Source organism: Pagrus major, chromosome 5 (assembly GCF_040436345.1).
Source record: "Pagrus major chromosome 5, Pma_NU_1.0".
In the NCBI taxonomy this organism is placed as follows: domain Eukaryota; kingdom Metazoa; phylum Chordata; class Actinopteri; order Spariformes; family Sparidae; genus Pagrus; species Pagrus major.
In genome coordinates, this window is record NC_133219.1 from 1,140,054 (window position 1) to 1,164,894 (window position 24,841).

At 40.2% G+C, this 24,841-nt stretch overlaps 1 protein-coding gene and 1 long non-coding RNA gene across 6 annotated transcripts in view; one reads left to right on the forward strand and one right to left on the reverse strand.

Moving 5' to 3' along the window:
- Positions 1–4,929: 4,929 nt before the first annotated feature.
- Positions 4,930–13,102, reverse strand: LOC140996804 (uncharacterized). Of its 2 annotated transcripts, none has more exons than XR_012178825.1 (7): positions 13,028–13,102; positions 12,688–12,899; positions 10,962–11,266; positions 10,365–10,441; positions 6,825–6,929; positions 5,508–5,666; positions 4,930–5,419 (listed from the first exon to the last, which is right to left on the reverse strand). It is a non-coding gene; the product is annotated as an uncharacterized lncRNA (long non-coding RNA). The 2 variants fall into 2 exon arrangements; XR_012178824.1 differs by having other exon boundaries at positions 5,508–6,333.
- A 123-nt stretch (positions 13,103–13,225) lies between these two features.
- The window catches only part of LOC140996260 (uncharacterized), a 50,507-nt gene continuing 38,891 nt past the window's right edge, over positions 13,226–24,841 (forward strand). For 2 of the 4 annotated variants that reach the window (XM_073466596.1, XM_073466599.1), the window contains exons 1-3: positions 13,226–13,281; positions 20,575–20,737; positions 20,869–21,011. In XM_073466596.1, coding sequence (XP_073322697.1) covers positions 20,611–20,737; positions 20,869–21,011 — 270 coding nt within the window. In that variant the 5' untranslated portion in view covers positions 13,226–13,281; positions 20,575–20,610. Of the gene's footprint in view, positions 13,282–15,161; positions 15,198–19,856; positions 19,973–20,574; positions 20,738–20,868; positions 21,012–24,841 lie in introns of those variants that run through there. The other 2 variants (XM_073466598.1, XM_073466597.1) reach the window with 2 other exon arrangements.

The window sequence follows — 24,841 nt, forward strand, 5'->3', positions numbered from 1 at the left end:
CTCCCAGGACTTCTGGGACAGTGCCTGGTCCTGGCATTTCAGTTTTGTTTGTCCTTTATATAACAAGGTGATGGTTTAAGGTTAAGTTCAAGGCTGAACTTATGTAAGGTGGTGGGTCATAACTAACTGACCCACCACCTCTGATATGTCTTCCCACTGCCTGTTTCAAGACTTCACCTTCACCTCCACATATGAGTTGGACCCAAACAGGAACATAATAAAGAATTTATTCAATAAACATGTAAAACCCCTGTACAAATAGGATATAAGACTATACAGTACAGAGAAGTTGTACCAGGTGGCAGCATAAAAAAAAAAAGATGTTTTCCAACTGCATGTGTTACGCTTACTTTTCAGATGGATTTCCCTATTCAATTCAATTCAATTCAAAAAACTTTATTTGTTCCCAGGGGGCAATCACACCACAAGTAGTCACTGGCACTTACAGACAGAAATAGATAGGGTGCAAATTACTATTGTGTTGAGTGAGGGGCTTCATTCACACTGACAAACATTTGTAGTAAATAAAATTAATATTTACTGTAATCACCTATTTGAGCTATAAATAACACTTTTATTGAGGGTTATTTTAAAAGTTTTTAAAAAATACTGTAGAATTAGGTCAAGACTAAATGTTGGACATTGTAATTAATCTGAAGGCCCATAGTGTAGGATTTAGTGGCATCTAGTGGTCAGCCTGCAGATTGCAACTAAGGAACTGAGGAGCCTATAGAATGCCAACTGGCCAAACTCCTGCTTCCAGATGATCTTGGACTCCCAAAAGCCAAGCTTGTCACCAAATAAATGATCCCACATCACTCCAAGTAAAAAGATTAGTCAAGCAATGGATTATTAGATTGACAGCTGGTTTGATGATTGATTAATCAAAGTTATTAAATGAAAGTTGATGAAGGTTCTCAGTCATCCAGGTCATGGTAAATCTAAGTGCTGTATTGTAGGCAACTGGACTTGTTTCAGTTTTGCCTACAATACAGCATTTAGATTTATTAAATGAAAGTATTTTATATTAGTTGGATTTTTCAACCATGAAGATTTGCCAGGTGGCATGGTGTGACTTCACCCCCACAACCCTTGACATTAAATTGAATATCTTTGGGTTTGGACTGTTTGTTGGACAGAACGATATCACCTTGGGCTTTAGGAAATTGTTATGGGCATATTTTATCATTTTATAGACCAAACAATGAATCGTTTGAAATAAAAAAATAATTGACTGATCAGCCATCAAAATAATTGTTTATTGCAGCCCCATTCAAAAAGTTCATTATGTAATGGCAGTATGTAGGGAATTACATTGTGACTTAGCCACTAAAGGTTAATATTGTTAAAATTAAATAAATTAAATGCAATAAAAAATATTTCCTAGGTGTATACTTGTTTGTTTTTATGAAGGAACTACAAACTCTGATTTCATTATGGAACCCTGTGTTGAATAGTTACCTTGTAACAGCAACACTGTAAGAAAGAAAAGTACCATCATGAGATAGTCGTGTGTTTGCTCCAGGACGCCTGTGAACAGATACTGTTATGAGCACAGATAGCAAAATCTTTGTGTGGCAGTTACCAGTAGTTACCAGTTAGAAACAGTTAATTAGGTCATATTATGTTTAAATGTTAAGTTGTTGTGTGACATATTTTTCACTCATTATGAAAAGGAGTAGTGTAGTTTCTCCAGAGGTGTTCTACACCAGAGAAGTGACATCTTTACAATTCTTTCCTTTTTTGATATCTCTATATTGCTTTATGATGTTTTTTTGATTGCCTGATAGAATGTTCCACATACATGTTCAAGTCTGGAGCTGGTTTTTTCATCGTTGCCCCAAACAAGAGCCTGAAAGTAGTTTCTCCACATAATATGATGGTGGTTTATTAGCAAACATATTTTAGTTTTGCTGCCATCTAGTGAATGGTTTTATAACAGTCAACTTGGCTCAAGTCTTTAAATGTAGGATACTGCATTGATAAAACATGAGTTGTTTTAGGTAGTCCAGTATTTACAGATTTAAATCCTATGACCACTGAAGGTCCATCTCACCATGATGCTGGGAAGGAAAAGTGTGAGCTGGAGGTGTACAGGAGCTAAACCACCTTATTCCCAGGCAAGTGGTCAGCATTTACAGCTCAGCTGCAGCTCTGGGCCCACAAACACCATCATCATCCAACCGAGGTCCAGTGTTTGTGCCTAGTCACAGCACACTATTCATATGCTGAATATTGGAGATGGGGCTAAACTGAGGTACGTGCTTGTAAATAGCTGTCCCAGCCATGCACAAGGGACAGAGAGGTGTGCTGTCAGGATAGTGATATTCAGTAAGAGCACAATTTTATACTCAGTGAATAAGGAGGGAGACCAGAACTGTGGTAGAAAGACCATCTTAAAAACCACGCATTTTTATAGTTGTGAGATTATTTTAATTACGTGACTTGACTTGAACAGGCTCCTTTCACAACAACAGACACAGGTTGGTTCCTTTAAACGGCCATGTGTTGCTTGAGAATGTCTCTTTCTGATGCATTTCTCACCTTTCACGCTGCAAGAACTACGGTGGCCCTGAAGGGCAAATGACAACAACAAATGGGGAATCACAATGACAAAAAGAAAAACACAACCACAAAAAGAAAAACACAACTACATTAACAGAAACACAACGACACTAACAAATACACAACGGCAAAAAGAAAAACACGACATTAACAAAAACACAATGACAAAAAGAAAAACACAACGACATTAACAAAAACACGACAAAAAGAAAAACACAACATTAACAAAAGCACGACATTAACAAAAACACAACGACAAAAAGAAAAACACGACATTAACAAAAACACAATGACATTAACTTGTACCAGAAAAGGTAGGTACCTGCTATGACACGGATAATTGCTGATTGGACGAAAGCACGTCCGTCTTTTTAACAGGTGAGAAAGGCTGCTTTACGCCACACCAGGTAGTTCACGGCTCGGATGTAAACATGGCTACCACCGAAGAAGTTATCAGGGATTATTTTGATGCGGGACATACATATGAGGTGATAGTTGATATGCTGTCCACCTTTCATAGCATAACAATGAGTGTTCGCACTTTGAAGACATGTTTAAGAGAAGCAGGGTTGTATAGGAGAAAGAATCATTCTCCACTCGCTCAGGTGAGACAAGCCATACTGACAGAGCTGCGTGGGCCCGGGCAACTGTTCGGTTGTCGGACTATGTGGCAAGTACTAAAGCAAAAACACAAGCTACATGTTAATGGTGGTGTAGTGATGAGATTGTTGAAACAACTTAATCCACAAGGGACGGATTTGAGGACACGTCAGAGGTTTATGAGACGTACATATCACTCCATGGGACCAAACTACATATGGCATGTAGATGGCTACGATAAGATGAACCCCTTTGGCTTGGACCTCTCAGGAAGTATTGATGGCTTTTCAAGAAAAATCATGTGGCTTGTTTGTGGGGCTACCAACAACAACCCATCGGTCATCGCTTACAATTATATTCAATGTGCCAAGAGTGTTGGTGTGAGACAAAGAACTGACTTCGGAACAGAAAATGGGACAATGGCAGCAATACAATGCACCCTCCGCCATGAGCATACCGACTACTATGCGGGCTTGTCAAGCCACAGTTATGGCTCATCAGCAGGGAATCAGCATATTGAGTCGTGGTGGTCCTTTTTCAGGAAAGGAAGGTTGGTACATTTCTTTTCGATAGATTAAAAATGCTGTTTTGTACATCAGGCCTTATAGTTGGCTATACATTGATGAATAATGCATCTATACTGTTATAAAATGTGGTCTACTTCATAGGACTACAATCTTTTTTCATAGAATATTGCACATTGCTATCAATAAAAAGTCATATGCACTTGTACATTAAGTCCATTGCCCTTCCATGTAGGCCTAAGCATTCACACAATCATTTATTTTACTAATGATGGCAGCAGCATCAATGCTTTCCTGCAGTACTTGTAGTTTTAAGTTATTCAATCATGATGTTCTGCTCTTGTATATACTAAGCAACTTTTGTATTTAATGTATTCCAGGGCTCAATTTTGGATGGACCTATTTGGAGACCTTAGAGACTCTGGACAGTTTAATGGCAGCCATGAACACCAGGACTTACTAAGATTCTGCTTCAGTGATGTTCTGCAGAAAGACCTGGATGAATGTACCGACCTCTGGAACATGCACAGGATTCGACCCTCCAGACTTGCATCATGTCCTGGGGGGATTCCAAACAAACTCTATCTCTTGCCTCACAGGTAATCCATATCAACTCAGAATGAACTGACCATATACATTCCTATAAAAATGCAAAGTGTTGTATTATAGCACAACAGTCATGGGAAATACATTTGGATCATTACAGGTGTAGGCAAATTATAACCTTTCATTTATAGGCTAGTTGTCCCTGCCTTTGTTTACCTTCGCAATTTGGTCTATGAAGGAACAAAATCAAAGTAAGAATAATAATTTGAAACTGCATTTTCCAAATCTTAGGGACATGTTTTCCTTTCATTTTGAATTATATAGTCGTCTCACTGTGCAGGTTTGGTTCAAGGGACTTCGGATTGGCTGTTGAAGACGGGGAACTTCATATGTTTCCTGAGTCGGGGCAAACTATTCATCTATGCAGTGATCCTGACATTCAGGCTTATCTACAACAGGCTGTGGAACAAAATGGATTAAAGCAGCCACATGATTGGGAGTCAGCCTCAGAACTATACATTACTCTGAAGGAAGTAGTTGGGCTATAAATATGGACTAATATACAAAAATTGACTACTGCAGCCCATTGGGCACTGGACAGCACCTTCAGTGTAAGGACAGAGCACAGAGCAGCCCTAAAAAGGGTACACTGACTTGTAGTTACTTGCAATTCACCACAACCCAGAAGACAATCTGTTGTTGACCAACTTGTTTATTGCAACTGTTACGCAGCATATGAAACATCATGATCAATGCAATCAGTGCAATTCCTTGCCTTTTCCCCACTTGCTTGAAACAGTGGAGTGTTGACTAGAAAATGAGGTAAAGTAAACTGATTTTACTTGGACCTCAAAACTTTGGAAAGGAAGTTGACACAAAAGACCAAGCCAGGCAGAACTTAGAACTTTCTTGCCTGTTCTACTTTGTAACTTATTCTACCTTCCACACTTTTCAGAGACATCCAAAACCTGGTGAGTTTTGAATACCAAAGTCCATATTTGCTTTGAAAAGATTGTATGTTTGCAAGAGTGGAGGTGTGATTTTGTTGGCACATGCATTTGCTAAGGGATACATGGACTCCTGTGTAAATATGATGCATGGACGGGGTGTCATTCCTGCAGGTGGGATTGACTTCAGGCCTGTGGAAAACATTAACACCTCCTCCAGTGACACAGGTCCTTGTTCTGTAAAAGGAGCAGTCATTAGATACATTTCCATTCATGTAAAATCTGATTTTATTATCTTATCAGAACAGTATTTTTCTTCACAAACCTTCACAGTCCATAATATAGTCTTCACAGAAACTGAGTGCCAATTTTTCTGTTGTCCTCCTGTTGCTCCCTGCTAGACTGAGCTGTGGCATAAAGAGTTGTTCAAGTTCTGTAGCAGTCAGCCTCTTGTCCATGTGACATCATTGGGGGGGGGACCAACCTGAAATATATATAACATCAGCAAATTCAGACAATTGATATTTTAAGGCCAGGACAAAATAAACAGAAACCTTTAAAATGTAGTTACATAGAGAGGAATGTGGTTTCAATGTTTTTAGTAATGCATGCTTAATTTTTGAGTATTATAGTGTTTCTGCGCAGACATTTGCATAAGGGCCTCTACTCTAAACTCAACTACAAGTACTGTACTTATAAGCATTTCAATAAACAATAAATTTATGACAATGACCAGTGTAGTCTCTTTGTCATACGTCATTAGGAGCTCTCCCTATCTCATCATCTGTCACATCCTTCACATTTGCACAGAAACCAGGTTGTCCAACAATATGGTTCACCAGGTCCCTAGAGAGAAAATGTGGGCCGACTCTCCAGGGGTCCTTCAAAAATGGGTCGAGACTGCAACTGGCTCATTAGAAGTGTCAGAAATTCTCGTTTTGGACCTCCAGTGTCTATTCCTTCCTCAGAGGAGCCTGCATCATCATTGAACTTCACAAACACATCCGATTTTTCAGAAGCTTGAGTGTCTGAACCCTCTGAATGCTCCATACCAAACATTTGAGCGTGTGATATTGAATCTGCTGACAATTTTGTGGTCAATGGCATCTGCTAATTCCGCAATGATCTCGGCTGCAGATATACCTGTGTTCCTATGACAATAGATACAGAACAGAATAGAAAAGTATATAAAATACTTGATCACTTCTCATGGATACTAATGATCATATTTTCATATGATTTATCAAATTCATTTTTACAATGTACAGGAAAGAGTGGAAAAATGTGTTCCATTATGTTAACACTATAGAGTACTTTAGAGAATATTTTGCATCTGACCTGGTTTTTCCACAAAAAAGATAAATTACCTTGTTAAAAAATAGTCTAAACTTCATGCTGAATTCTTTTACACAAGATGTCTCCTACTTCACTAAAATGTCCATTCTTCAAATTATTTATAGGTGTAGGTTTTTCAATAAACATGGTTTATAGCAAATATGCTGCCATGTCCAAAAGCACTGATGTGGTCCTTTTAAAGATCTTCTGTTTTTGACTTCACAATGGTAATAAAAAAAGGTTCAATGATTACCTCTAATAAGACACAAAATTTCAATTTCACAAGATTGCAGCCAATAATACTTACTTGGCTGTTTTTGCAGGGTCAGTGCTTATGGGTACAACATCACAATCTTGACTGTCGTCCTCATCATCCTCAATTACAATAGGAGCATACAGCTGTGTATACTTGCTGCAAATAAAAAAATATGTGATTAAATATGATTCAGCAGATGCTCTTATCCGGAGCGACTCATAGTGAACCAACTACAGGGGCAGTCCCCCTGGAGCACCTAAGTTAAGTGCCTTGCTCTGGGACACAATGACAGCAGCCCATAGGATCAATCTCAAAACCTTCCGGTGATCCATTTGAAACCACTACCACCCCATGAAATAAACAAATGGTGAAACAATATATGGTGACATACATGACAGTGAGTGTTTGAAAGTGTGTTGAAACACTACTGTTTGAAAGTGTGTTGAAACCCTAAAAGAAACACTACCTGTACAATGTGTTTTCCATTGTGTTCACAGCAGTCGTAGTGGCAAGGGCTGCATCTGCAACACTAAAAATTTTTTTTTTATAATCTATGGTCGTCGTGAACCACTAGGTGGCGCTATAATCAAGGAAAGTGCGTTTTGGCTTATAACTCCCATATACTTTGTCACACATTCAAAAACCTTATATCCACGCATTCCCTGAATTGTGTTGAGTCTCGTGATATAGGCCACGGCCATTTCCGCATACCGTTTTTTTTCGCTAACTCGCGAAATGTCGCAAACCTACTTTTTCGAACTCCTCCCAGGCAATTTCACTGATTTGCACCAAACTTTGCACACAGCATCTGTGGAACCTTCTGACAAAAAGTTAGTTAAAGAAATTTGATATTCCAAAGAATACTTAAGTTATTAAATAACAACTTCCTGTACATTTTGTTCCAAACAGGAAGTGTTGCATATCTCCACATTGGTGTGTCCGAAAGACGTGAAACTCAACTTGACAGATGACCACTAGGTGGCGCTCTTTAAATTAAACTATTTTGTATCTCGACATCGGTTGGTCGGATTAACACAAAACTGGGAACACTCATTGCCAATGCCCTCTTGAGGATAGCTGACGAAGGTGTTACCGATCCGACACTAGGTGGCGCTCCGGTGGCAGTTTAATTTTATATTTGGCACTGTGCCCACACCATAACAATTATGTCAACAAAATTCATAGGGGTGGTATAGACTGGCCCCTGTAACTCACACACCAAAAATGACCAGCAAGTGGCACTATTAATCAATGCAAAAGCGTTTTTGCCCAATAACTCCCACATAATATGTTGCACAGTTTTAAACCTTATATCTTGGTGTTCCCTGAATTCAGCTGAATTGTGTGATGTAGGCCATGCCCACTTTCGCAGTAGATTTCCATTCGCAAAATCGCCAAAACTGAAAAACATACTTTTTCGAACTCCTCCTAGGCGATTTGACAGATTTTCACGAAACTTTGCATGTGACATCTGTGGACCCTCCTGACAAAAAGTTATCAAAACAATTGTGATAGTCCAAAGAACGCCCAAAATAGAGAACAACAATTTTCTGCACATTGTGGTCAAACAGACAGTCTTGCACATCTTGACCAAATACAGTCCCATTACCACCAAACTTTTGCTAATTGCGTTCCATGGCCCCATGATGGTCTGTGCAAAATTCGGTGCAAATCGGCCAATAGGCGGCGCTTTCATTGCTAAATAAATGACGAAACAACAGCTTCACTGCCTTCACTTTTGATTCCTCAACGGAAGTTGTTGCATGAAGAAGGCCCGAGAGCAGCATGCCCCGACACGCGTGGACTGCGAGGGCCCATTCATCACTGCTTGCAGTTTTAATGATTAGGGCCCGAGCAGGAAATCTGCGAGGTCCCTATTGTTTTTCGAATGATTCTTTTATTTTTTTTTCTTTGTCCCAAATGATCGCATTTTTCACTGCCTGAACATACCCCAAAACTCACCAAACTTGGAAAATACGTCACACCTGGCGAAAAATTTTATAATCTGTTGTTGTTGTGAATTTCCACCACTAGGTGGCGCTATAATCAAGGAGAGTGTGCGTTTTGGCTTATAACTCCCATAAACTTTGTCGCACATTCAAAAACTTTATATCCACGCGTTCCCCGAATCGTGTTGAATCTCGTGATATAGGCCACGCCCATTTCTGCCTACCTTTTTTTTTTACGCAAACTCGCCAAATGTCGCAAACCTACTTTTTCGAACTCCTCCAAGGCAATTTGCACCAAACTTTGCACACAGCATCTGTGGACACTCCTGACAAAAAGTTATTAAAAGAATTTTGATATTCCAAAGAATACTCAAGTTATTAAATAACAACTTCCTGTACATTTGGCTCAAAACAGGAAGTGTTGCACATCTCCACATTGGTGTGTCCAAATGACACGGAACATGATACTACTTCCCCATGAGCCCCTAAGGCTCTGTGCAAAATTTTTGGCGATGACCACTAGGTGGCGCTCTTTAAATTGAAGTATTTTATATCTCGACGTTGGTTGCTCGGATTAGCACGAAACTTGGTAGAATTATTGTCAATGCCCTCCTGAGGATATCCGTTGAAGGTTTTACCGATCCGACACTGGGTGGCGGTCTGGTGGCAGTCTAATTTAATATTTGGCACTGTGCCCACACCATAACGCTTATGGATATGAAATTGATAGGGGTGGTATAGACTGGCCCCTGTAACTCACACACCAAAAATGACCAGCAGGTGGCGCTATTATCAACACAATACCATTTTTGCCTAATAACTCCCACATAACATGGCGCACATTGTTAAACCTTATATCTATGTGTTCCTTGCATTCAGCTGAATTGTGTGATGTAGGCCACGCCCACTTTCACGCTAAATTTTCATTTGCTAAATCACGAAAACTGAAAAACGTACTTTTTCGAACTCCTCCCAGGCAATTTCACCGATTTGCATGAACCTTTGCACACAGCATCTATGGACACTCCTGACAAAAAGTTATTAAAAGAATTTTGATAGTCCAAAAAACGCCCAAAATATAGAACTACAATTTCCTGTACATTGTGGTCAAACAGACAGTCTTGTGTATCTTGACCAAATACAGTCCGATTAACACAAAACTTTTGCTAGTTGTGTTCCATGGCCTGATGAGAGTTTGTGCAAAATTCGGTGCAAATCGGCCATGGCCCGGAAATGGGCTTGGCCTATATCACGAGATTCACCACAATTCAGGGAACGCGTGGATATAAGGTTTTTGAATGTGCGACAAAGTATATGGAGTTATAAGCCAAAACGCACTCTCCTTGATTATAGCGCCACCTTGTGGTGGACGTTCACGACGACCATAGATTATAAAATTTTTCGCCAAGCCTAATGTGTTTGCCAAATAAAATCGCGTTTTCATCCATGTTCAGGCAGTGAAAAATGCGATCATTTGGGACAAAGAAAAATAATAATCCTTATAAAAACAATAGGGACCTCGCAGGTTTCCTGCTCGCTCAATCAAATATCAGCATCGACCATTGACAACCCTGACCACTACTGAATATCTTTCAAAAATTGTCATTTTAAATAAATAAATAAATAAATATATTGCACTCACCAGTGTGTCAGCTAGATCAACGTCTGTGGGTCTTTTTATGAAAATCTCAGAGTCAGAAATGTCTGGCACTTCTCCAACTGTAAAACACACAAATAATTCAAGCTGGCATTGAAGTCTTAACTGTAGTCATTATTTACAATATTACATCGTTTAACAGACACTCTTATCTACAGGGAACCAACTACAGGGACAGTCGTTCTGGAGCAACTTGCGGTTAATTGCCTTGCGCAGGGGCAGAATGGTGCCCCTTGGATCGAACTCATAACCTTCCAGTGTTCCATTTGGAAACCCAGATCCCTAACCACAAGGCCACCACAACTTACATTTAATGATAAAGATTTAAAAAGTAGCTAAACCCAGGAGAAAGTGCTGAATGGAAAGCCACCTTGACACACTGTGTCAGAAGCAGCTGGTTTTGGCTCAAGGTCAGATCTCTGCTTGAGCAACTGCAACATATACCTGCACAACAAGTAAAAATAGCTTTGCACTCAGCAGTTTCTTGGATACTTTGTTTTTTTACTTCATTAACTAGCTACAGTCTCTCTTTGAGAGGTAAAACAACTAGGCACAGGAGTTACTGATGGAAAAAACACTTACCTTCTTCAAAGTCCTTCTTAGAGCAGATGAAAATGTTGATTCGTTGATATGGTTTGCCTAGTTCTGCCTTGTATTCTTTTAGAATAAAGGGTCTTTGTGTCCCAGGGGTACTGATGACTTCAGATCCATCCGGATAAAGAAGGATGAAGGGTCCTTCATCCAAATCTTTATTAAAGTCCCTCATTTTTTTTCACAGCCTGATAAAGAAGACTTTGAGCAGTGCTGTCAGGGTCTGTTGTCAAGGAAATTGTTGTTCCACGTTGTGGCTTTAAACATTTCTGAGCAGTCATCAAGCCAAGATTTATCTGCAATAGAAAACATGGTGATTCTACATATTGATTAAAGAACAATGCTTCATTCAAAAGTGATTGTTTCGCTGTTACAAGGCTGGTAAATGTTACATTTAGATGCAAAATAGATCTTTACTTCGAATTCTAGTAAACAAAAAACATAATGATCGATCTTGGCCAAATAATTGCTAATAAAAAATAATGATTTAATTTCCACAGTAGCCTACACAACATTTGATATTCATGATATCCTTTTTCTTCTGGTATTCCAGGAAGGTTTTTACCAATGGGGTTGGATTAGATGGAGGATTCTGTGATACTACAGGGAAACAAACGAAAAATGCGTTCTTATGAATGGCAAAGCATGCATTACAGGTGCATAAATACAACAATAGTGGTATAAATAAAACGCATGGCTAGACTACACAGGGTTTCCCCTATAATTTTGTTCGGGCCTGGTGGGAGACATGGGCTGTTTTCAGACACAAACTCCTGGCTTGTGTTTACAAGGTTACGAAACAAAAAAAGTTCACACAGGCTTTGCACATTCTCCAGTCTTACATACTAACGTTAGCTGGCAGGGTTAAGGCCGAGTAGACCTACATTACTTGAAATTTCCAAACTTCCAGTACAACTGGCGCGTTTGGCTGTCAGCGTAGCAGGACAGTACATTTTTAAGTAGAAATGTAATGACATCAGTGGCGGTCCTAGCTTGCATGACACCCTGGGCGAACCTCACCTTCATGACACCTAATAACAATACACTGCCCACACTGTCTATAATTACACTGTTTATATTTGTACATATTATGTATATACAATTCTATGTCTTGCCTTTTTATTATATTGTTTATTTTTTACTATTATTATTGCTTATTGTTATATTGAACTGTCCTTTGGCTGCTGTGACGCACAAATTTCTCCATTTGCGGGACTAATAAAGGAGTTCTGATTCTGATTCTGAATCCCCTGCTTCACCGCTCCCCCGCACCAGTAGGGAGAGCTGAGGTCCAGAGCTGAACCTATCCGGCGGCTGCCCATACTGCCCTTATGAGAAACCGCCCCTGAATGACATTATACCATTTAAACGCATCTGAAAATAAAATGTAATGACATTCCCGCTACCGTCTCTCCCTAGCTCTCTGTTGCTCGGCTCTCTTTTGTCTCGTTTTTTAAAAATTAGCAAGCCTAACCTTACTTTACTTACTACTTCTCAAGTTATCAAACGGAGAGAAATGTCCTCCCTTCCTCCTAGTAACGTCGTTGTACTCTACGATACTCTATATTGCCGTCTATACACCAATAAAGTGCCAGAGTATATCGTTTTCAACATTATTCTTCATTTTTTCGGAACCATGTAGCCTGCAGACCACCAGGTCTGAGGAACCCATTCACTACTTTATTAGCAACAATTAACGTTACATTAGTTAACTTACCTGAAGGCGGTCCGTTGGTGGGTTCAACGCCAAGCATCTCTTGAAGCCCCTTGCCACAACCACTGCAAAAGTTAGGTCTTTCGACAAGGTTTTCAGGTACCTTTCTGCCACAATGAGGGCAATACATCTTTGCTATTTTTCTTAATCTGATGCTAAATGAAGGCCGTCCAAGCCGTAAACTATCTGGTGTGGCGTAAAGCAGCCTTTCCCACCTGTTAAAAAGACGGACGTGCTTACACAACAGTACGTGATATCAACACATCATACATCGTACATACATAATGCAAGTTAGGCTCAACGACAACAACGTGAAAGCCATTAACAACTTGTACAAATATACCTCGCTGGCTGCTGGTCATAACAAGAGGTCCTAAAAAGTCTTTAACCATCGCTTCCACATGTTAACAGTCCGCACAGCATGTTAGCACTGTGAGCTCCACGCGGTCCTTCAGCAAATACTGTCGTAGCATTACAGCAGACAGGGAACTTTAGTTCCGCCTCGGAAACAAAATAACATATTTTGTTCGTGCGTTTCCCCCCGACACAGACACAGACACGGACACGGAGGAGAGAGGTGCAGTCCTCCTGTTTCAGGTAATTCACATCCAAAAACCACAACCATCTATCCACAATGTCTATCCTGTATAAACGTACTTTATATGAACGCGAAGATAAGTTTAGTAAGTTCCTCATCAGTCTCTGGCTCTCAGTCAATGTATTCATTGGCAATTAAAGCAACATTTTGTAAGTATTTTGCCTCAAAATAACAGCATCAAAATCATTTTGATTGTACAGTGACTTGCAATAGGGTGAATGGTTTGTTTGTCTATGTCTTTTTTATGTCTTCAACTCCCCAGACAGTTATTCCAGTCAATGTGTAAGCTAACGACTGGAGATGTCATGGTCCCGCCACAGAGCCCGACTGTGGACCCAGTTCATCATTGGCATTTAAAGCAACAGTAACTTCGGCCCAGCAGGACCAGCCTCCGTTCTAAATGAATAGGGAGAAAGCCATTACTTCACTTTCAATGGTCACTGGGCAATAATTACTTCATGTATAGAATCACCAGTTAAATCTGGTATAAAATGCTTTAAAAATGTGGTGACTTTGCCCCTACACAAGCGTAAAGAGCTTTTTTCACACCCTTTACTTCTAGGGTTTTGCGATACTACAGGCTAATTTATGGTTGCACGTAGGCTCTACGCAGAGACGACTGCAATAAAATGCCCTTGCGCTATAGCCTACGCAAGTAGTCTATGCTGAAGTGAGCTTTTAATCTGTGCGCTGGCGTGTCTGCGTTGCTCGCGGTGGTGAGCGGATTCTTCGGCTCTCTGGGCCACAGATAGCGGACTTGCAGTGTGTCTGCAGGAAGGGCCATGCTCTCTTACCTGGAGTCACCCTGGTGGCAAAGAGAGGTGGAGGTATAGTCCAAGACGAGCGGAGGCCTGCCGGAGGAGAAGCCAAGAAAAGAGATGCTTCCAAGCGGACCAATTACAGTCTTTTCGGTCCACGATGCTACAACATTTCTGGGGAGGTGCAATAATTATACCTGGACACAGCCATGGAGGTGAATCCCATTAATGACTGGCAGCTTGCATCCTAAATGTTGTACTATTGCCACCCTTTGGAGTAATCTAACGCCTACAATGTTCCATATTTCAGATTTTCTCATGAGTTCTGTTCTCATTAGGAGACTGAAGCATCTTCTACCTCGTCCGCTTCCACCACACTCCAATATGCTCTTTACTCCGGCTCTATTTAACCCTGATCTTTTCATTCCTTCCACCATGTCCTTTCTCTCTACTACATATTTCCTGCACTTAACAAGCACATGTTCTACAGTTTCTGGTAGCTGACAATGATCACAAAAACCGTTTGGATGCTTCCCTATAATGTGAAGTGTGCCATTCAGATTACTGTGTGCTATTCTTAATCTAGTCATAATTGTCTCCTCCCCTACCTCTTATCTCCCAATCCCAGTGCTGCTGCCACTCTTCATTGATTTTCTTTCATACTTTCCTTTTGATTTTGAAAGACTAATATGTGCGTCTATGTTTCCTTTTTCCACAGCTTGTTTGGCTAATTTGTCCACTCTTTCATTACCTACAATTCCTATATGAGCAGGAACCCAGATAAATATGACCTCAGCACCTTGTCTCCTGATTCTTGTATGTATTGACATTATTTCATAAAGTAAATCCTGGCGATCACTTGATATACCTGGCCTGAGACTGTACAGAGCAGAGACTGAATCACTACAAACTAGGACCTTTTCAGATTTGTTTTTTTACCAACCCATTCTAGAGCCATAAATATGGCGTACAGCTCCCTGGTGCAGTCTTGCCAGGTTTAGCCAGCACCTTACTTAATTCCCCCTCTGTAAATGGGACATTTTGTTTATCCTCAGTATTTTTCCTCTCTCCTTAATGCCTGCAAGTTTTCAGCTTTAGTTTTCTCTCTTCCTCTTCTTCCCTCAGATAAATTACTGGAGCTGTGTACTGTAACAAAGGTATCTACCATTATCTCAGCCTTTTCCTTATTAGTTACTGCAACCGTATTTCCACTGCTCAAAACAGGATAACTCCACTCCCTCCTGTCCCCATTCATCCTTTTAATGATCCCGCACACCTCTCCTACCTGAGTGGTGTTCCCAAAGTTCTTCCTCCAATATGTCCATTTTTCCTGTCTTATTGTTCTTCTTACTACTGCCTGAGCTTGTTTGTATTGAATAATTTGCTGGAAATTATGTGTTCTTTTTACTAGCTTAAATGCTTTATTTCTATTTGCCACTGCTAATTTACACTTCTCATCCCACCACGGTACTGCTTTCCTCTTTACCCTGCCTTTACTTTAAGGAATTGTTTCTAATGCAGCTGATATTATGGCTTGTTTGATTTTATGTCTATATTATCATCAATCTGATTCAAGTATCTTGTCACTTTCTTTCTAAAATTTCTCCCAATCAGCCTTCTCAAAAAACAATTTCCCTCTCCTGTCTTCTGTAGCCAGTGATGTAGAAATGTTGACTTTACATAACACTGGGTAATGGTCACTTCCTATGGTTCCTTCTCGATACACAGTCCAATCACATATTGGTGCCATATTATTGGAAACCAGCGTGAGATCATGCACAGATTCCTTTCTGGTGCCAACATCTATCCATCCATCTTGTTTTATTTCCATCGTTTAAACACTCTTAAGTTTTTCCATCCAACAATTCTTCTATGACTTGACCATTATTATATATTCTCTCACTCTCCCATAGTGTGTTATGCATATTAAAATCCCCACTAGGCCTGGGTGATAAACCGAAAATTTACCGATACCGAAATTTACGACGATAACCGACGTCATTTTGCCCCTGTCGGTATATTCGGTGTTTAAAAAAAAAAAAGAAAAGTTGTTTTTGTCTTGTTTGGCTGTGTGTGTAGGTAGGCTACCGGTATGTTCATGTCCCTTTAAGACGCTCGGCTGTACTACGTATACAGCGTGTGTAGTCACGTGACTCCACGCCATCCAGTCTGTTACAAGAAGGGAAAGAGACGGTGAGACGGAGAAAATGGAGCACACCGGTTCAAAAGATGAAGCGGCTGCGGTAGTCGAATCTCTTTATAAGAGACTGTATTTTTAATACTTTGTGTTTGAAGGAAATTTAAGTTATTTTATACTTTTAACATGGATTAAAGTTCTCCGTCGCTACGACGGATTTCCGTCATTCAAACTTCACAGAGGCGACTTGTGAGATCAATGTAGATCGGAGGAGAACTGTTGGCTTATGTTTATTGACAGATTGTCACACTCTACAGCCAATGGTATCGTTAACAGCGTGTGCGCGCCTGACCAATGACAGTGTAGTGACCCACACAGGGCGGGATCTAAACACGGGGCGGCGCTAAAGTTTAGCTGCTTAGCTAGCAAGGACTCGTCGCGCTGCTACGTTATCAAGTGAGTTTAGTCAGCACGTGAGAACTCGTCTGACACGGAGAGTCTCCTGTTGTGTGCTACATGTGTGAAATAACAACTATAGTCTGGACTTTGTCTGTAGTGTATCTGTGTAAACGGCTTCATTCAGCATCTCTCCCTCCCCTCGGGCACCGCGAGTTACCATGGTTACAGGAACGCCCTGAAACTTTATAATGATGATCAATAAGAAGTTTTTGGTTAGTTTGACTGTACAGAATCATGAATGAAGCCTGATTGTAGCTCAATGCTGAAATCTTGTATTATAACATATAGAACAAAGCCTCAGAGCTTCTTTGATTATTAACAGCATGTTAGTGATGACAGAAAGGTGATAACTCGCCATCAGACTGACAAGGCTGCAAAAGTTGCTGCTTGTATGATGTATTTTTCTGTTAAACGATAAGAGGCCCACTTTAAACAATATTAATAATAATAATAATAATTAATGATAATGATGATGAGAAGAAGAAGTAGAAAAATAGCGTACTGAAAAGCTCTGTAGATGGTTGATTATTTGAAAGAGTAAAACTTGAGAGAAGCTTGGCAAAAAAAGAGGTTGATTTCATAGATTGAAAATTACATTGAAAAGACAAAAAACATTTTAAGTGTGAATAGAACAGCTGTTCAGATCATCCTCCTGTAAAACACTGTTGGTCAAATATTTAAACTTGATGTCTGCATTAGAGAACATGGTGTGGGGTGAGGCTGTAAATCTTACCTTATTTTTTTAGCACGTGTCAAGTAAAATGCCCTGTAACATGTTTCACAAATTACAAATTGGGAATATGACTTGGCTACAGCTCGAAAAAACATTTCAGTCAAAAGATTTTTTTTTGCTTTAATCCATGCCTTTTAAACTTGTTCAGTTGTTGTCATTTCAAGTAATCTGTGCTTTTCAGCTTTCCAACTTATCGTTATCGAGGTGAGTTGCTCAATATATCGTGATATTGATTTGAGGCCATATCGCCCAGCCCTAATCCCCACACCATGCAACTAGGGATGTCCCGATCAGGTTTTTTTTTACCCCGATCCGAGTCATTTAATATTTAGTATCTGCCGATACCAAGTCCCGATCCGATACTTAGCCCTAATTAATATTTTCCTAGATAATACAGCTGCAATTAAGAAAAAAATTACTTGCACCCAAGCTGTTCCTTAATAGGTTTTTTATTTTGTTGAAACAAAGTAAATACTTTCATATGGCTCTTTCTTATTCTGCATATCCTATTGCAACATTGGTTTTCATTTGTTTTTTTTGTTTTTTTAACAAAAACAACCAAGTAAACAAAGTCAGTAACTAAACCCTGATCCTCGACCACGGAGATGGGCTAGTTATCCAGAACGATGAATTCATTGCCCTTCTCTGTAATATTTTTGGCCATGTCGCTGTCTCAAGGATATTTCTCTTTCCTTTTGAAAGTATCCGCAAGTGTTTGTTGCTTCTGTGCCTTTGCCTGTATTGCTTGAGTGAACTCATTGTATTCCTTTGAGTGTTTGTTTTTTATGTACTGTATCAAACTTGTAGTATTAAATGCAGCTCTTTTGTTACCCCCTCGCGAAACGGTGATATTGCAGATGTTACATGTCGCCGTTGAACTGCTTTCGCTTTCTAATTTAAAATATTTCCACACTGCAGACATTTTATCCACAGGTTTGCCAGAGTAACGTTACGCGCGTCTGCGTTCTGCCACAAATTGTGCTCCATTTACGACAGCTGACGTAAAAATCATCGGGCTTGGGTTCATGTTCAAAATTGCTGATCCCGATCAGTGAAACAATGCCCATATCGGCCCCGATCCCGAATCCTGCAGATCGGCTCGGGACATCCCTACATGCAACATTTTTTCTATCCTGGTCCTCTATTTCCTCAAGTCTGTGTAACTCTAGCCTCTTACATGGGTTGTAGTAATTTATGACTACCAACTTTTTCCTCTCATTCCACACTTCTAGTCCAACATATTCCTGTTCATTCCCTACACCTAGTACTCTGAAGGGAATCCCCTGTCTAACAAACGTGACACATCCTCCACCTCCACCATCTTTCCTATCTTGCCAAATTGCTATATACCCATATAAGATCCAATTTAAGCTTTAACCAGGACTCTTGAATGGATATAATGTCTGTTTTTTCTCTTCTACTGGCTATAAACTGTTGAAAGTCTTTTCCATTTGCTATCAGGTTTCTTGCATTCCACTGAAGGACTTGACTGTACACTCAGCTCATCCCTTACTTCTTCTCATTTCAACCCTACCATATCCAGGTGGTGCACTGCTGCTTTAACAATAACCTGGATCCTCTCAGTGTTAGATTAAATGTCAGATGTTGCATTTATCACCCCAGCTATAAACGTCACCAGTTTCTTCTTTTCTCTCCACTCATCTCTCTGCCCATCTTAATTTCGCTCTGTTATACTCTCTATTAGTAGTCTGTTTTTCCTGTCAAGTTCTCTTAACTGCCTCTGCATAAGAAACTTGTTCTTTTACTTCTATCTGCTATTATTCCTGCACCTCTCGTCCCAACACTTCACATCCCCAAAAGGCAACACTATGGTTACCTCCACAGGTGCAACGCTTTGGTCTCACTCCCTCTCCACACTTCCCATATTCATGATCATCCCCAAGCCTAGGACATCTTCTTTTCCCTTTGCATACCTTAGCCACATGTCCAAATTCCTGGCCATTGAAACACCTCATAGGCTTTGGTATGTACTCTCTTACACTATATCTCATAAATCCATAGTACAGCTCCTTTGGATAACATTAGTCTCAAACCCAACCAAATGGTGTCCGTCTCCATTTTCTCGAATTTCCTTTGTCATTCCTTTAACCCTTTTCACTGAACTATTCCGCATCCTCAAGTTCTCCACTTATTCCTTCATCCCAACAGTGAGAAGTACTGTGAAATTCTAGCCGATAAATAGAGCCGATTATATGAAATATAAAGATAGAAGTACAGAAACATTTCTCAAGGGCACCTTCTGTCGTCAATAGTATTATACGTAGATAGCGGAGTTGATGATGACTTAAACTGTAACGGATAATCAAAAGGTAAACAACTTAGTGCCAATGTTGCGGCTGCATTGACACACAAGATTTAACTGTGAGGTAATGGGCCAAACAAAATGCAGTCTGGTTATAACTGTAAATGTGTTTTAGTTTATTGAGTGGTAGAAGTAAATGAATAGTCACACACATGTTTTTTTAGTTAATTTGCAGAGAAGCTACTCAGTGGAAGTCAGCTACCACCAGCAACACACTCCCAGAGACTGCTGATTCATACCGAACGCCATATCAAGGAGGGATCCAGTCTTTGAAGACGTTGTTAGTCATGAGTATTTTATACTAAACCTTTTTAATCTTTAAATAACTGGTAATAAATTACTTTTTTCTTCTTCTGCTGGAATGGGTTAAAAGAAACTATCCTCACCAGAAAAATGACATACACTGTCATCCTGCCAGTAGCGGTGTCTTTCATAAAACACTCATGTGGTTCTATTAAGGAGGTAATGACGCATGACCTTTGTTACTGGCAGGGCTGGGAGGAATGGAGATATTCAGATGATAATTCTTTAAGCTTGTTGTGTGATCTTAATGTCTGTCAAAGCAGAGGGGAACTGAGGACATGGAGATAAGTAATTCTGCTCTTAAGCTGGAAACAAAAGGCAGAAAAAAGGAAATGGAGATAAATCAAGTCAAACCACCTGAGTCAGGGATATCCAGCTGTACCCACTGTGCAGCAGGCTGTTTTCATCCAACATCTCAATTAGGAAAGAGTTAGAAATTCAGTAAACATAATGTCACAGCAACAGATTCTTGCCACCATTACACAAAATGTTTGTGTATTTGTAATTTTACCTTTAATTTGTCATGTTTTTTCTGGATTTACTTCCTAGAAATCTTAACTTTATTAATCTCCAAAACAGCAAATGTCTCGTCAATGAGTGAAAATTCCTACCAAGATGCATCTTCACAAGAGAAATGGAAAGGGAGAGACTCTTCTGCACAAAGCATGCAAAAGAAAAGATCTGGCACAAATCAAGGCGTTGATTCAAGGTGGGATCAGTGTCAACATTCTGGATAATGCAGGTTTGTCATGGCTTAGACAGTTGTTTATTTGCACGTTTGCCTCTATATTCTTACATATTTTACCACCATGAAACAATTAACTGTCAACACAAAATCCACTTTTATAAGTAAATGTTGACTTGAATTGTCAGGCTGGACTGCTCTCCATGAGGCTTCTGCTGTGGGTGATGAGGCAGCGGTTGAGAAGCTGTTGAAGGCCGGTGCTAATGTTAACGCCAGAAGCTTTGATGGTGTCACACCGCTACATGATGCTGTTGCCTCTGGAAACTATCAGGTGATGGAGAAACACTGAATGAGACTTTTAATATGTTGTTTGAAGGCTTCAGTAACACTTCTGATGTGTCCAGAGAGAGCCAAAGTCCTGGCATCAATGTCAACCTCTGTTTCACCGGCTTTGGTAACTCAGTGTTATGTCTCAGTGAGTGTATCTTTGGTTTTTCTGAAAAACTGAAATGTGACTCTGAAGGTTTACAAAGACATTCATAGTAACGACAACATTGTGTAAAAGAATTTTAACCCTGTTTTAACTTTCCTTCCCTATCCTTAAACCTAAACCTAACCCTTGCCTCCCCCTTCCTCTTATTTGGGATCAACTTTAAACAGGCAAGATGTGCAATGTCAGCACAGACAGGACAGACTTCCATATCACCTCAGTTCAGATGAATGCAAGGAACATACCAACATACTGTTGAGCAGCATTATAATTTACGGCTTGATTTCTTTTTCTTCTTTTATTTCCTTCTTTTTTTGTTATGTTATAAATGTCGACGTGGTTTTAAATTTGCGTTTTCTTATATATCGATAGATATTAATACATTATTCAATGCCTAATGCATCCCTAGAGTTGCTATAAACTTTCAGAATTCATTATATTGTGTTATAACAAGATTATGAATATGGAGAGTTGTGTGGATGTGTGGAGGATGCTGAGAGAGAGAAGGGTTTGAGAAAGAGTTTGAAGGTCTTCACTGAAACATCTCACAACAGAGTAACCAGGGACCAAAGTTACTTTAAAAATAAGTGTTGGGGAGTTCCGGTAACCACGTGGACCTGATGGCTGCCTGAGTTTTGAGCTCTCCAGCAACATCCCATTTTTGTCAAATATTTTAATCATTTCACGCCAAACAAGCACCATTTTTTTGGTGAATGCACCGACGGTCGTTTAAAATGCCAGATTCAAAAGGAAAGACGGCTAAAACCCTGAAAGACGAAGATATTAACTCCATTGCTGAAGTTGTCAGAGCTTTGCTGCGCGAGGAGCTGGAAGCTAGCATGCAGCAGGTGGCTAACAGGCTAGATGCTGTGCAGACAGAGCTAACTTCACTGACCACGAGGATTGTTACGGCTGAAGGCGAGCTTACTACTCTGAAAAAAGACACTAAGAAAGTCTCTGTCGTGATCTCCAACACGCAAGAGAAGCTGCAGAGTTACGAACGCAAGTTTGCGGACCGTAGCAGGAGATGCAACATTCGGGTCTACGGCATGCCGGACGACTGACCCCAAGAGTGGCGACAATCAAGTTTGAGCTTCCCGGCTGGACAGCCCCGCTGACTGTAATGTGTTTGCGGCTCTCAGGTTGGCATTCTAGGGCTGGAGGCTGGCGGCCGGTGCAGTTAAGTTTTTGCCTTACCCATGCACTACAGGCAATTATGTTTTAGTTTTATCTAACGTCGTTGTCACTTTACAATCATCCAGCGTAGTGTTATGTTTGGTACATGCCTTGAGTTCATGTTAAATGACGATGATTTTTACAGCGTCAGTATTATTTTCATATAGATTTATGTTTACCGTAAAGCTGGATAACACAACAATCTTTTTTTTTCTCTTCGTCTGTGTCTCTGCAGTATCTGGCACTGACTTGTTGGTTTGTGTTGATTGTGTGCTTATTTGGTTGAACATTTGGGATGTTGTTGGGCTCGAGTTCTGTATAGCCCTAGGTTTTTCTCCTGGTTGTGGACTATTTTGTTCATTGGGGAAGGGAGGGGGGCGGGGGTGAAATGTTGATGTTGTTGACTGTGTGTGTAATTTTTATTCTTTATTTTTTTCTCTTTTTTCTTTTTTCCTTTTGGTTTGTGGCGGGCGGGTGGGTGGGATGGGCTCCTTCAGAACCTTATATCTACTTATTTGGGTTATTACAAACCAGTTACATACATTCACTGTTGACATCAATTTATGACTAATTTAAACACACTGGTTTGGAACACAGGCGGCCTTAACGCTCCACATAAACGCACTAGTGTCCCTGGCTTATTGAGGAGAAAAAAGGTGGATATAGCACTACTGAGTGAAACTCACCTTCTGAAGGCTGATGTTAGGAGACTGGCCGACAAATTCTATCATGCCATAGCATCCTCCTCTGCTAGTACCAAGGTATGAGGTGTGGCCATAGTGGCTAAACGTAGTCTAAATATTAAAGTTCTGGACATATGGGCAGACTCATCGGGGAGGATAACTATTGCCAAAATTGAATGTTCTAACAGGAAAATTGCCTTGATGTCAGTTTACGCACCTAACCAGTTTGATGCAGATTTCTATAGTGTGCTCACTGACATTACGCTACAGCTTGCAGACTACATATTTATAGTGGGGTCAGACTTTAATGCAGTATGGGATCCAGCCGTAGACAGATCAGGTGCTTCAGAGACACCCGACCAGAGACAGGCCTTAGCTGCTCTGCAGTCTTGGGCTCGTGATACTGGTCTTGTTGATATGTGGCGCATGGTCAACCCCTCTCTGAGAGATTTTTCCTTGTTTTCTTCAAGACATAAGACCTTCTCTAGAATCGACTACTTGTTTGCCTCCCCCCATCTTTTTGATAGCTTTGATGTGTCCATGTTACCCATAGCTTTATCTGACCATAAAGCCATCTTTCTGTCTGCTTCATTTAAAAAGCTCTCCTCTCGTGCTTCCAGGTGGCGATTTAACACAACATTACTGAAAAATTATGACTTCTGCTTGTAATATGGGGAGAAACTCGCAGAGTTTTTAGAGTTTAATGTGGATTCAGTGGAAGACCCCAGAATATTGTGGGATTCAGTTAAGGGTTTCATCAGGAGCCACACTACAGTATTTGCATCTAATTTACGTAAAGTGCGCCTCTCAAAACTTGGAAAATTGGAAGATTTATATGCTAACCTGAATGCTTCACTTCAATCTAATTACAATGAACAATTGGACTTGCAGGTGAAAGTAGTTAAAAAAGAAATTAATTCTATATTCAGACAGCGCTCAGAATTTTTGTTGCACAGAACAAGACAACACTATTATTTCCATGGTTCTAGACCTAGCCACTTGCTTGCTATGCAAATTTGTGCTAATGAACAATTTGCAGATATCCCAGCCATTAAGACCCAGCAGGGGCAGATGACCACTGACCCCAAAAAAGTTAATGATACATTCAGATCTTTTTACTCTGATTTATATAGATCAGAAGTAAGTTTTGATAGAACTAAATATGAGGCATTTCTCAACGGGGTTGAATTACCATGTTTACCAGAAGACGATTCCACACAACTGGCTGAGCCTATTACTTTAGAAGAACTAAAAGTCGCGGCCCTTGATATGCAGAAGGGCAAGGCACCTGGATGGGACGGCATTCCCCCTGAGATCTATTTAACCTTCTGGGACATTCTGGGCCCTCTATTGCTTTCTATGATTCAATACTCGATTGAGCAGGGCAGATTCTCCAGGGACGTCAATATGGCTCTCATTTCCTTACTACTAAAAAAGGATAAAGAACCAGCTGACTACAGCAGTTACAGACCTTTAAGCCTACTTGGTGCTGATGTTAAAATCTACGCCAAAGTCCTGATTACAGACCTATATGACATCGCTAATTCATTGTGACCAAACTGGTTTTTATAAAAGGTCGCCTAGCCACTGATAACCTCAGACGCTTATTACACATTATTGATGCTAGCAAAGATGATAACACACCAGTAGCAGTCATGTCTTTGGATGTGATGAAAGCTTTTGACAGACTGGAGTGGTCATACTTATGGGCTGTTATGGAAACAATGGGACTAGGGAATGGGTTTATTCATATGGTTAAGGTTCTTTACACTGCGCCATCAGCTATGATTTTGTCAGGTAAAATTTGCTCAT